General features: G+C 37.8%; 2 protein-coding genes across 2 annotated transcripts; one reads left to right on the top strand and one right to left on the bottom strand.

Moving 5' to 3' along the window:
- Positions 1-1,372: 1,372 nt before the first annotated feature.
- yipf2 (Yip1 domain family, member 2) lies at positions 1,373-6,007 on the bottom strand. The gene is made up of 9 exons (XM_079382213.1): positions 5,338-6,007; positions 5,183-5,259; positions 4,958-5,100; positions 4,797-4,877; positions 3,915-4,002; positions 3,665-3,781; positions 3,191-3,357; positions 2,928-3,110; positions 1,373-1,958 (listed from the first exon to the last, which is right to left on the bottom strand). Exons 2-9 carry the CDS (start codon positions 5,211-5,213, stop codon positions 1,854-1,856), a joined length of 915 nt encoding a protein of 304 aa, XP_079238339.1. The 5' UTR covers positions 5,214-5,259; positions 5,338-6,007; the 3' UTR covers positions 1,373-1,853.
- On the top strand, positions 5,998-7,873 carry LOC306847967 (mitochondrial import inner membrane translocase subunit Tim29-like). Its single transcript, XM_079382235.1, has 2 exons — positions 5,998-6,290; positions 6,616-7,873. The coding sequence occupies exons 1-2, from the start codon at positions 6,194-6,196 to the stop codon at positions 7,284-7,286; spliced, it is 768 nt and encodes a 255-aa protein (XP_079238361.1). The 5' UTR covers positions 5,998-6,193; the 3' UTR covers positions 7,287-7,873.
- Positions 7,874-14,169: the final 6,296 nt, after the last annotated feature.

The raw sequence follows: 14,169 nt of genomic DNA, 5'->3' as shown, positions 1-14,169 counted from the left end.
AAGTGTGGCTGCTTATAGTAGCATTTGTTTTGTTTTATGGATGACATTGGGGGTGTGTTTTTGCTTTTGGGAAATGGGTTATAGATGGCAAAGCGGATGTGTCTTAAAGGGATATTTTACCCAAAAATGAAAATGTGGTCATCATTACTCGCCCTCATGTCATTCCAAACCTGTGAGTTTCTTTCTTAAGCTGAACATAAAAGATATTTTGAAGAATGCTGGTAATCAAACAGTTGATGGTCTCCATTGACTTCCATAGCATTTCTTTCCCTTCTGTGGAAGTCAGTGGGGACTAACAACTGCTTTTCAAATATCTTTTGTGTTCATATGAAAGAAACTCACACAGGTTTGGAACGACATGAGGGTGAGTAAATAATGAAACCATGTTTGGGTGAACTATTCCTTTAAACGGAGAAGGAAAGAAAATAGAGTAACACTTTACATTGGTGTTCCATTTGCTTTTATGCAAATTTTGGTATTACATTTTTTACAGCACTTATTATGGTTAATTTCAGATTATAAATATACTATTATTAATTATTGTTTAAAATATAAGTGAGTGACAAATTATGTAGAAATTAACATTCAACCAAGATAAAAGCTGCAAAAATATTAACGTTATTGTAAAGTGTTATTAAAAATCTGTAATATTTCATGTTGTTTGACACCTATATGACTTATCTTTCATGAAACAAAAAGGAGAAATGTTGCTGCCTGAGCTGCTCTTTTCCATATAATTAAAGTGGCCCGTGCACAATTTCAACAATTACTTTTCTTTTTCCTAATACAAAGCTGTTGTATTTTTTCAGAATACTACTTTTAGTAATAGGAACTCATTTTGAGGTCCTGTTATGTCCTTTCTGATTGTCAGCCACTGGGCACTGTCCGTATTTTTGTTTTATGAAAAAGTCCAGATTGAACTGAATTGGAAGAATAAAATTCAAAGTCATATAGGTGTAACATGAGGGTGGAAAATGAGAATTTTTTTTTTATCTTTTTAAGTGATTCTTGAAAGATAGTTCAACCAAAAATAAACATTTCAAAACCATATTAATTTATTTTGTGAAACAAAAGATATTTTGAGAAAGTATTTGTCTATACAGTGGAAGTCACTGGGTGCCAAAATGGTTTGGATACCAACACTTTTCAAAATAACATTTTATGTTCCAAAGAACAAAGTTACACAGGTTTGGAATGACATGAGGATAAGTAAATGATGACGAAAGTTTCATTTTTGGTTGAACTATCCCTAGAAGATTGACTTGTATATTAAATAAATGCAAAGCATACCTTCTTAGATATTTGTGGCTTAAGTAGGAGTGGTGATGCATCTGTCCACATTCATACCAAACAAGCTCAAAAAGACGCGTTTGACCCTGACAAGAATGATTTTAATCCACAGTGTCAAGCAGAAAACGGTCCAGGAAAGCAACATTAAATACTTAATACAGGTACTTCCTCTCAATTTACAGAATAATGAGAGAAAGTAGCCTACAAGGAAAGAAAGCAGTCTGGGGTTATAAGTCAAACCTCAAATCAGTTCACTGTAATACAAGATCACTTATAAATTACTCTATTTTGATCAAAAAAAAGTGACCATAACATGAAAAAATCAGGCAGGTCACTTTATGTATTAAAGAAAAATATTACAAACTAAAGTCATTGTGATTTGAGAGAGGTTATTTTATCTGCTGGGTTAGTTATAAACTGGAAACACTTTCGGTGTGTTTGTTGGGAATGCTTGTGCATCATCAGCACACTAATCTGAACTCTTTCATTGCACAGTTATCATAATTACTACACATTTGTCATGTCCTTTGAATATAAAGACTCCTCGGTTCCCATTCAGTTGGTCATTGACGCTTTTCCACAGCAAGTGTTGTGTGATTTGTGGCTGGGCTAGTCTGTGGTCCGGAGTGCGATGATCCAGTGTCTGTTGGTGTTTTGAAGAAGTAGAGCTTAAAAAAAGAGAGTGGGAAATGTATTAAATACTAAAGCTGAGTGTTTGTTGTAATAGCTGGTGTCATTTTACCAAAAAAAAAAAAAAGAGCAGTTGGGAAAGGGAGGTAGTGCTTATGCTATTGATTTCAGTCCTTGATACACTATCGTTCAAATGTTTGGGGTTAGTAATATTTATAAAAATACAGTAAAAACAGTAATATTGTGAAATACTACAATTTAAAATACCCGTTTTCTAGTATTAAATATTTAAAAATGTCATGTATTCCTGTGATGCAAAGCTGAGTTTTCAGCATCATTACTCCAGTCTTCAGTGTCACATGATCCTCCAGAAATCATTCATATATGATTTGCTGCATTTCTTAGAGACATTTCTTGTTATACATTGAAAACAGTTGTGCTTAATACTTTTGTGGAAACCGTAATACAAAGTCAAAAAAAATTCAAATAGAAATCTTTTGTAACACTGTAGATGTCTTTACAGTTACATTAGATCAAATGAATGCATTCTTGCGGCTTAAACATAGTAAAAGTGCATATATATATATATATACACACACTTACCCCAAACTTTGCAACGATAGTGCATGTAACATCATGAATCACTTTAAGCACTATCTGTTGTTGTCAATTACCACAATTTAATATGGACTCTGGTTTGTAAAAATGAAATATCTTGCTGTGATATCAAACTGGTTCTAATTAAATGTGTTAAGTAATATCCAATCTCTCAACATGCCATAACCAGCTATAAAAGTAACCAAACGCTACTTGTGCCTTGTATTCACAGAAAGATTACAGGAATAATGGTGACACAAACAGTTGCTCCTAAAAACAGTTTCACCTTAAAAGGCTCATTTAAAGAGTTTTATCAAAGATGAGAATTATTTTCTGTGGTTATTAACAGCATAGCTGGTAGTGTTTAAGGTGTACTGGTTTGGAATATTCCTTTGAAGAGTTTCTCTCACCTTAAAGCCAACAGCCAGAAGGGCATGAAGTGACACTATTACTGCCATGGTAGCGAATGCTGTTAGTCTTGTGTCATCGCGAACAGCCGGCCAGAACGTCATTACTAACACTGAGCCCGAGATCACCGTGGCAATGACAATCAATAGCCACTCGAGCCAGTCGACGGGAATGGTCCATAATATCTGAAAACAGAGATGGAGTTCTCTTATCAGGTCTAGCATCAACAAGTCAGGACGTGTCTTAAACATCATCTCAAACTTACCGAAGTAGGGATATAAATGAACAGAGAATAACCGTAGACACACGCAGTCTCTAAAAATGTGTAACCGCTGATGTGTCTCTCAACACTTTGACGCCACGTTAGGAAGCCCCAAACTCCTAGAGGCACCAGCCATGCATAGAGGAACACAGTGACGGCTGCAATCGAGACTAAAACAGAACAAAATCTTCATTTAGTATACTCATAAGGGACTGACATAAACAACAATGTCTGCTACATGTTATTTTTTTTTTTAAAAGACTCAAATCTTGTGGGTTTAAATCAGTGGTTGACCTTTAGATTCACTGAACCTCAAATCTGATTGGTTGTTCATATAATAATATTTATATGACTAAAACAAATACATAACCAAAAGGGTGTGTTCTTTTATATTTGTAAAGTATATTATTAGGTCAAATTACTCCAAGTACTAAAATAATCGTTCTCCACAAATATCCATGCCCACTGCCGCCTCACCTTTGTTGAATTGAGGTCTATAGTGAAACTCCGGGTTTCCCATTTTATTCAGAATTGCGTTGAGGTCTCCACTGATGGCCATTGAGAACACTAGAGTCACACAGATCCAGAAAGGACCTGACAAGAGGAATGATAACACAAACTAAGATGTCTGACACTTTTGTGATAATCCAGATTCATTCAAATATATAGACATTGTTTGGCTGTGTTGAGAGGTGCTCTGCAAGATTAAAAATAATATTTACATTACCATAGAGATCAGGGTTATTTCGAATGTGGTGTTTGACGAAATTCCGTCCTGGCAAAGGCATGACTGAGCCCTTTATCCTATCCAGCACCTACAATAATAAAGATAACAGTAAATACAATTACTGGGGCACTAGAGTTGTTGATGCTTTCATTTGAATGTGGTAGTTCCAAGTAGGTAAATCACCAAGCAACTAGGGTCTCCCTTTAAAATATTTGAAATTAGTTTAAATTTACCAAGATAAATTGAGAGTGAGATACAGGTTATAAATAATGTTTATTTTTTCATGTCTCTCGGCTACACCCTAACGTTATTTACATTTGTGACCCTGGACCACAAAACAAGAGTCATTTTTTTTTTATTGAGATGTATAAAATAAGCTTTATATTAAAATAAGCTTTCCACTGATGTGTGGTTTGTTAGTACAATATTTGGGTAAAAAAAAAAAAAAAAATTGAGAATATCGCCTTTAAAGTTGTCCAAATGAAGTTCTTAGCAATGCATATTACTAATCAAAAATGAAGTTTTGATATATTTATGGTAGGAAATTTACTAAATATCTTCATGGAACATGATCTTTACTTAATATCCTAATGATTTTTGGCATAAAATAAAAATCAATAATTTTGACCCATACAATGTATTTTTGGCCATTGCTACAAATATACCTGTGCTACTCAAGACTGGTTTTGTGGTCCAGGGTCACATATGTATTTGGCAGATGCTTTTATCTTAAGAAATTTACACTGAGTAGACAGTATACATTTTTGTCAGTTCATGCAGGTGACCAATTAGGGTATTTTTGACCCACACAGTGATTGCACCAAGATTCATAACATAATATGGGGGTTATAAAGAATACCATTAGTAAGAAAACAAATGTACCTGCATTGTATCTACGTTGAAGAATGACTGATAGTACTCAAACGTCCAAAAACCACCCGTTTGTTTTTCATCTCCAAGCAACTGTGGGAAAATTCAGAGAAAATGGCTTATACCATTCAGCTTTTTGTAGCCTCGTTTGCCTGTTCGGTTTCGCAGCTCACCTCTGAACTCTCTTGCTGATTGTCTTCGTCGTCTGACAGATCAACTCTGACATCTCCAGAGGAGGCTGCTGCGCCGGGGCTGGAGATGCTGAGGGTTGAAGCTCCAGGATTTGAAGACAGGAGATCTGCGGCTTCCTCAAACTCTAGAAACGTGCAGAATGAAGATTAAAGCAGAAAGACAGAGAGACACATCAAGAAAGAGCACATAAGACACATAAACCTTACCCTGAAACTTTAAATCATCTGGACTAGCCATGACTGGAGATCACAGGATCCTCAGAGAGTTCTCATAAGAATACTATCTGCGCAGAAACAAGACAACAAATATAATCAAACGACAGCTGTCACCACCGAAATCGTGTTTAGACTGATTTGCTCACCTGGCTGCTCCAAGATGATAATCCTGCGCCAGTCCTGACTCCTGGCAACTTCAACAGTCAAGCTTGTTTCGAGCTAGCAGGTACAAAAACAACTGCTTCGTCGGGCCGGATGGTATTTAATAGTATCTTTTGACTAAACGAGATTTTAGAACACCTTAGTTTAACCGATTGTAGCTAGAATATGTTTGATACCGTCTCGTTATCGTCCCCATATTCCACGTCACCTGCAGGGTACCGATGCGTCAAAACATAATCACGTGACCGGAACAAAGCCGGAACTAAAACTCATGCGTTTTACCTGTTTTTCTACTATATTCATGGCTTAAAGTTAAGAATCAGCAAGGCAGGTTGTGTTATATCTAAGACAAAAGTGTTTTTCGCTCTCTCTTTTAAAATAAAAGACCCTCTGTATCGTTCTTGTTTTTACTTACGCTACTTTGATAAAAAACATTCCCTGACTTATCTAATAGTTTCATATATTCGACAGTCGTATTAATACATACGCATATGATATTGTCAAAAGTTCATAGCGCATAAAAACATTTGCTTGCCAAATTCCACATTCACAGATACAAATATTTGATTTGAATTCTAGACCTCTCTTTTTTGTGGGAAAAAAACAACTTCTGTTTCTTGTATCCTTTCCTGCTTTAGTGACACGGCTCATAAGAAATGGTGGAACCGAAAAGGCAGTATTTTGTTTCCCCACCGGACCAATCGCCATTTTGGCTCAACAGTTTCACCAGCCTCCGTTGGTACGTTGAGCCAATGTTGGAAACTGTTGGCCGGAAGCTCTTCCTGTGTTAGATCCATCGTGAACTGTGAACTCTCACACTTCGTCACTTCATTTGCTAACATGGCCGCCTCGTGGCTGCTGAAGAGATGGTGCTCCACAGCAGCTACAGAGACAACCAAGGGCACGAGGTGGCAAAGACTGATAAATAGTCGCGCAGGTAAGACCAAGCCACGGATATTCTTTTTCCTTAAGACATAAGTATGAAAACACTGTTCGTATTGTGATTAGGAGATCAGTCACGCGAATCAAGTGGACATTTAGTTATTATCTAAATTGAGTGCAGGGCGTGTTTATTTTTTTATCAACGGAAATACAGCTGTATCAGTTTTCTAGCTAGTTTTTTAAATCTGTTATAGTGTCAATAAAAATATAATTTTGTATTGCTTTAGTTTTTTTTCTTACTGCATCATCTTTCATACAATATGTGGCAATTGTATTAGCTGAACATGAATCAAGATCTGCTATTTCTTCACTGTTTTCAGGTGCATGGTGCAGGAGTCTTTTAAGCGATTATAAGGAGGCTTGTCGTGAGGCAGTGCTGGGGGCCCGGGAGCGACCCCTTAAAGCCTCGGTCTACTTGGGTCTTCTGGGAGGAATGTACGCCTGCTATTACGCCAACCCTGATGATACCTCCTTTGAGACCAGCCTTCTAGAAACTTCCAACCGTCTGGCTCTGCTGTCACCATGGATACGCAGTGGCACCTCAGATGGACACGTCCAGACCCTTGTGAAACTGCGAAACGAGGGCAGGCTGCGCTATGCCAGCTTGGGCATCGCATCTTTGACTTATTACACAGACTATGACCCCGAGTCCAGCCTGTATGAGGCGCGCTGCTCGGCGATCTCTGTGCCCTGGTCAGAACTGCCAAAACGTGTGCTGGATGTGGGCTTTGTGGGACGCTGGTGGGTGCTTGATCATAAGATGAAGGATTTTGATATAAATGAGGAGGAGTTCAAACATCTTCCCCCTGCTTTGGTGGCAACATTCCCACCGTCACCCCAGATAACAGAAAGAAACGAAAAGCTGCATCAGGAATCATGGAAAGCTGTGGTGATGGAAGATGAGAGCAGTGAATTAGATGGTATACAAGACATGGACACACCAGTTAAAGAAACAGAGAGCAACGCATTATACAAAGCACAGGCTTCTTAATCAACACCTTAACTTTAATGCTATAGCTCTCATGAAGATGACCCTAAAGAAACATGCTTGCAAGAGTCAGCTGTTGATACGAAATGAAAAGTAAAAGATACGTACAGGAATCATTATTATATTGTGTTTATGGAAATAAACAAGATATTGTGCAAATAAGTGTAACTGGTTAAATTAAAACAACTGCAGTGTATGCTGACCTTATTTTGTGTGACAAAAGCAGTATATTATCACTACATAAACTGTTAAAAATATAACTTTTATACTTATTAAATTTAACAATATTACCATTTTTATAAAATAATTCTCCATTTTTTTGGTGAATTACAATAATGGTGCAACGCATCACACAAATACGTTATAATAATATGAATAAAATATCTGATTAAATGCTTCAAATAATTATTTTTCTTCTGAACTTTCTATTCATCAAAGAATCCTGAAAAAAAAAGATTAACAGTCCACAAAAATTTTGAATTGTCTTAAAATGTCAGAATATTCCTGATTCAACAGTATTTTATGATGAAATAAACGCCCTGGTGAGCACGGTTTCTTGGTAACTAACCAATAAAATTTTGCTGCCTTTCAAAAAGAGTTGAGTAAATTATGTCCATTAATCCCATTACCTTTGACCTTCCATTTCACTGTCCGACTTTGATTCATTTTCAGGGGAAATCCTCTTTTGCATTAATCTCTTTACTCTTCCACTCTCTGGCTTGTCTTCCTCCATTAGTCTTTCGCTCGCTCCCCCATGCCGTCCTTTCTAAGATGGTTGGTATTGATTTGCTGGCTCCTAGAGCTGCATTCTGCTCCTTTTTTTTTTCTTATTGGTATCTCAGCTCCTAGAGAGGACAGTTTATTCTGATCGTGCGGTTCCTCTGCAATAAAGCATGCGAACGCCATGCTGACCCGTTCGTGTTAAGCTGGAACAGATCATGTTCTCAGTAAAAGGCCACATAATGAAAGTAAGGGATAGTACGCACTTAATGATGAAAAACTCTTAAGATGCGCTAATGAAAGTGTAGGAGCCCATTCGAAGACGTCTGTAACAGTGGCAGACTGCAGGGGCTTATCTGTGTGTAACTTAACCCCGCTACAGTCAACGTTGAAATAATAATGTCATTAGGGTGCATTTACAAACTGCCTAACAGAAATATTGCATGCCACTCGAGATGTGTATTAATGAGAGAAGACCTATGGCTTGCTTCAGGCGAAGGCTGAACCATCTGACATCCTAATGATTAACTTCTCTGCTGTTATAAACGACTCTTACTGTTGTATTTTGAAATGGTCACTTAGCATTATCACACCGCTGTTATCCAATCACTAAAGATTTTCAGACGGTTGGAGGATGTAGCTTTAGCCTCGGACAGCGGTATCTGATGTGCCTCGAACCTCATAATGTACTGAAGCACTCTGTCTGTCCATCAGGGTGTCCACAGGGACTTGCTAAAATGGAGGAGCTTTTCTAACAGTGCTCTCTGCAAGACTCTCCCAGCTCACACACACTACCGCTGCGTCCCAGTGCTTTTAAAGTACTGTCCCTGGCCTGTCGTATTGCCTTCAAGCTCACTGATCTGAGATAACTAGGCAGTGGGAAGCAACGGAGTGGAAGCCCACCATGTTTTTCAGGTGGTGTCGCTGCTGTCTCGTTGGCTTTTTACTTGGCTAAATGATGAGAGAGATGGGAAACTGTTACTCATTAATTTTTGAATTTGTTTCACCTGTATATTTGATAGATCCTTGCGTCTTCATTATCACAAACAACCGTTTTCCCATAAACCCATGAAACTGAAATACGGTCTTTAAGGTATAGTTCAGGCAAAAATGAAACCATCAGCATTTACTTACTCTCATGTTGTTCTAAACCTGTATGACTTGCTTTGTTGTTTTTTTTAAACACAAAAGGAGATTTTCTGAAGAATGTTTTTGGTCATACAATGTCTAAAACAGCTCTAGACCCTATTGGAATTACATTAGAATATATATATTATATTTTTATTTAGTTATTGCTGCTTGTTCAATTTACTTTGTTAAAATGAACTGAAGCAATAAACTTGAACATTTTGTAAAAGAAAAATACTTAACTGAATCATGTATTGTTTGGGCTACATCAATCATTTTTGTTGACATAATTAATTGGGCAGTAGATCTGTAGATCCCTGTATGCTTTGCATGGGACTGCATTAAAAGAACATTTTGAAACTGAAGTGTAATTTTATGTTTTCAGTAAAGAGGAAGACTTGTTATTTTTTAATGCTCAGTTTTGATTGAGATTTAGAAGAGTTTTTGTTGGTTTTGAGTTTGTGCTGTTGTACAAATCTAAATTATTAAAAAATTGTGTGGAAAAATGTTCCTTAATGTAATTAAGTTCATTCATTGAACTATTTTTGAGACATTTTTCAGAGTACCTTCTTTTATGTTCCACAGAAGGAAGCAAGTCGTACAATGTTTGAAACGGCGTGAAGGTGCGTAAATAATGGCAGAATATTCATTTTTAGATGAACTGCCCCTTGTTCTGCTACAGTCTCCCTCCTCATTCATCCTTCGGCTGACATGGATCCCCCCCACCCTCCACAACCTGTCCTGTCCTGTATTGACTATTGACTGTCACTCTATCCATCCTCAGCTGCCAATGTCAGACGTTAATGCAGCGTCTGAAAGTAGTGTGTCTGTGGGGAAAATACTTATACAATTCTTTCTCGATAAAACACATACGTCACTCAGACGTCAATATGTGATGCAAAGTGTCATGCATGTGCCACCCTTAGATTTTTGAATCAAGTGAGATTTTAAAACTTCACGATTGTTGTAGGTAGAAAAGTTTTTGTATGGAACACTATCGCTGAAATGTCATTTGTTTGTACAGTTAATGTGGCTCTAGCACATGTAGAAAGCCATATGTTTGCATAGACATTGAAACAAACAATATAAACATATTGAAAGCAGCTAAATTGTAAGCACTTAACCCACAAACATTTATATATTTTTTTAAATAAGATCATTTTTATCTGCCTGTTACACTGTTAAGGTAAGGCCCTTAAAATGAGATTAAAATGTAACTATGCAAAATAATTATACTATCTGTGAATGTTATGTGAATGCCATGAAGTTCAAAAAGCAAAAAAGAGTGTTCCATCTAATAAATGTGAAAGCTGTTCTTTTCTTTTTTAAAGTTCAGTTGCTTGGCTTGTTAAAAAAAAAAAGTAGTTTAAAAACGGACTTTTTTAATAAACCAAGCAACTATACAAATATATTTATATATTTAAATTTAATATTTAAACATAAACATTCTAAAGGTTCAAAAAAGCAAAAAAAAAAGAAGTTATCAAAATATCAAAGCTGCTTTTTTCCCCAAGTTCAGTTGCTTGGTTTATTTAAAAAGCAGATTAATGTTATACAAATATATTATTTGTGTATGTTTTCTGTGTACGAAATTCTTCAGAATTTTTTATTTTCTTTTTAGAAAAAAAAGTATTACTGGTTTGTAACAACAGCATAAGCATTAAAAAAAATCATAATGGAATATTATTTTTTGAATATTCCCAAATTTAACACCTTAAACAGTTAATATTCCCAAATTTAACTTACCTTAAACAGTTAAATGTAAGTTTTAATAGACATTTTTAAGACCAGTTATTGAAGAAATGAGTCTAAACCTAAAATATGGATAATATGTGACAGTGATCAAAACACACGTGAAGACCAAAACGCTGAATAAACACTGAGACCCGACACCCAAGATACATCAACTATATTTAGGGTAGTGGCTCACAGAACACGAAGGGTTAAGTGTCTGGCGCTCAGTGAGGAAAGCATGAATGTGTGTGCATGTGTTTAAATGTGGAGGAGAGAGAGAGAGAGTGATGAGAGAGAAAAAGAGGGGAAGGGGCTAAGTACAAAAATATAAATGTCTGTCTGGAGTGTGAAAATGTTTGAAGATGGGAGGGAATACAGACAGAACAGGCACCCAAAAGAGGGTGAGAGGAAAAAAAGAGTGCGCAAGAGAGTAGGGTGGGGATGAAGGGGGAGGGAAGGAAACGAAGAGTGAGGGAGAGAGAGAGAGAGAGAGGGAGAGGGGGAGGAGAGGAAGCAGAGCGCATTCACAATTTTCATTCAAACTAACAGTCTGTATGTCCCGGTTTGCACTCCCCACTCCCTCTCTCTCCACTCACACACACACACACACACACACACAGAGCAAGAAACACCAGACCGTCTGCAGTTAAGTTAACAGCGGCTAGAGGACAGCTTCAAGAAGAGTGAGAGACCGGGACGAGAAAACCCGAGGAGACCGGCAGAAGGGGTGAGAATAGAAAGAGGAGGTATGGAATTCACAAAGAGATGTCAGGGTGGAAGGTGAGTAGGGAGAGGATGAAGAGTTTTAAAATAGAAGAGAGAAAAAGGGAGGAGGAGGAATGCAGGGGTGGAACGGCCGAGCTCGACGTATGGAGGGGGCAGAGATCGACTGGAGCCAGACTGGGTGTATGCATCTGAGAAAGTCACTGTGGTAAGTGTGTTTTTCTTCTCGAACCCCTGCCACATCCCTAAATGAAGAGCCTGTGATCCACTGTGACTGTGTAAGCGCATACGAGAGGACTTTTCCATTAGGATGCATTGTCATGCTATTAGAATGTGATACAAATTTGATTTGACAAATGTGACAAGTGTTGCTTATGCGGTCAGACATCACTGCAGGACATTTTAATGTGATGCTATCTACCAAGGCATGCATGAGTGTTGTGTTTGCATGTGTTTGTATGCTAGTTAAGGCTTTGGGACATCTTCGGGGCTTGTATTTTTACATTTTTGCTTTTTTAAGAAACAAAAACATCTTTTTTTATTAATTTTCAACTGCTAACTTTGACTAATTGTTGGTTGTAAACACTACTATGGAGAGTGTGTCACTATGTGTTGGACATAATGGTCTCCTAATGGTGTGTGTGTGTGTATGCATGCGAGGTGATATCAATCCCTATGGAAGTGAATGGCAATTGGATTAAACTATTGATTTAGTCTGGAGCAGGTAGACATACACCCATTCAGCCAGACGAGGGGGAAGGGCCATCCACATTACTGCAGACATCTTCATCAATAATCCTCTTGCACCCAAAACTAAACCAACAGCAGTGACCGGCACAATAATGGCATGTCAATGCATGGGCGTGCTAAAAAAGACCAGCTTTTGCACATACAGACTAACATGTGAACTTCACAGTGTACTACTTTTGGTAACTTTGTTCTTCAAAAGAAATGTGAGGTCAGTGTCTTTGTGCGTTACGACTTTTTTTGTATGCTTTGATGTCAGTTTTTATTTTAAAAGGACTTTTATATTGTTGGGAAGGACTGGATTCTCGTAAAAACACTTTAATAAGTTTGCCAGCTATGCTAGAGTTTCCCAATTACGTGTTTCACACCCCAAAATCCAGTTTGAAAAGTTTCCCAGCGAACTTGCTGGGTCCTCAAAACTGGCTGTGATGCCTATGAACTCATTCACCAGAGGGTCACGAGTTCAAGTCCCAAGTGGGGGATTGGGGGGGGTGCTGTCATGGTAGCCTTATTTTTTCTTGCAGACCCTTCCCCCACTTCTTTTCCGTATCTCACGCGGCCGTCATTTCGACGGCTGGACAAACACATACATGAGGCCATGTTACTTTTGCCTGCTTATATAAAAGTTTGACCTTCATCTCATAGGCTAATAGCTGGTCTTGCTTTGTACAGATGTGGGCCTTGAGAACAGATTTGATGCCAAATAGTTGTTATATAAAGCATTAACTCACTCCAATAGTGCTTTCAAACTTGCTTTCACGTTTGAAATTGCGTACACGCCACACCGTCTGTTTGCACGTGAATACGTGAGTGCATTCCAAACACATCGAGTCGATAAACGGACGAGGCGCATTTCAGACAGCCCTTCTTTCATAGGAAATGAGACCCTTTAACCTTTGCCATTCAGTCTGTCTGGAAATGCCGAGCCTGGAATCGATCAACACCCCCTTGCCCAGACATGCACTCACCACCTCCACTCTTCTGCCCGCTCCCTCGATTCCTCCTTCCCCCTTCCATTTTTTTCTTTCTCTCCAATCGGCAGCCCCCTGTTCCCGCTCACTCTCAGCTCCTGCTCCCTTCCCCCCACCATCAGATAATAGACCCCACAGAGCTCATGCTATACTGTGCCCGCTTCCCTGTGCATATGACCAGATCTCCACTGGCCCCAGTGCTCACACAAAACTTCCCCACAGAGACTGTGAGTGCACAGTCCCGTATGGCCAAATATATTTTAAAATTTGCTATAAATAGGCTGGAAACAGCATGGATGTTTTTGCAGAAACCTTCAAATGACATATTTTGCAACGTACTACAAGAGGCACTATTGTTGATTTATATATGTGCATTAATATCGTTAACACACACACATATATATAAATGCTTGTGTGTATACTATATATACAGTACAAGTGTTTATACAGTGTATATATGGGTGTGTGTGTGTGTGTGTGTGCGTGTGTGTGTATATGTACAGTTGTGTATATATATGACATTTTTCTTTTGTGTGTCTGCAAATATATTTTTGGTGTATGGGATGGATCATTGATTTGTTGATGTGTATTAATGAGGTTAACATAACGAAAATGTTGTCAAAAATATATTTAAAAAATATATACAAATGGCCAAAAATATGGGAGAAAATGTAATTAACTAAAACTTATTGAATACATTTGTATCAATACAGTTGCTTAAATATGTTTCTTCTTTTATATGTGTCTGCAATATTATTTTTGCTTTATGGCATGGGTCATTGATTTATTGATCATAATGTGGCTAACATAATGAAAATTAGTTGGGGCGGGAATGTTAACAATATCACATGAGGTACATAAAT

Source organism: Barbus barbus (genome assembly GCF_936440315.1).
Source record: "Barbus barbus genome assembly, chromosome: 3".
Lineage (NCBI taxonomy): Eukaryota > Metazoa > Chordata > Actinopteri > Cypriniformes > Cyprinidae > Barbus > Barbus barbus.
Note: the sequence above shows the minus strand (reverse complement) of the source record. Positions and strands in the feature narration are given on the sequence as shown.

Excerpts from the sequence above, each read along its gene's own strand:
- yipf2 (XM_079382213.1), bottom strand. The coding sequence starts at position 5,213 with ATGGCTAGTCCAGATGATTTAAAGTTTCAGG. Across the intron at positions 4,003-4,796 it reads TCAACGTAGATACAATGCAG|GTGCTGGATAGGATAAAGGG; the intron begins GTACATTTGTTT and ends TTATTATTGTAG. Across the intron at positions 3,358-3,664 it reads TAGACCTCAATTCAACAAAG|TCTCGATTGCAGCCGTCACT; the intron begins GTGAGGCGGCAG and ends GTTCTGTTTTAG.
- LOC306847967 (XM_079382235.1), top strand. The coding sequence starts at position 6,194 with ATGGCCGCCTCGTGGCTGCTGAAGAGATGGTGCTCCACAGCAGCTACA. Across the intron at positions 6,291-6,615 it reads ACTGATAAATAGTCGCGCAG|GTGCATGGTGCAGGAGTCTT; the intron begins GTAAGACCAAGC and ends CACTGTTTTCAG.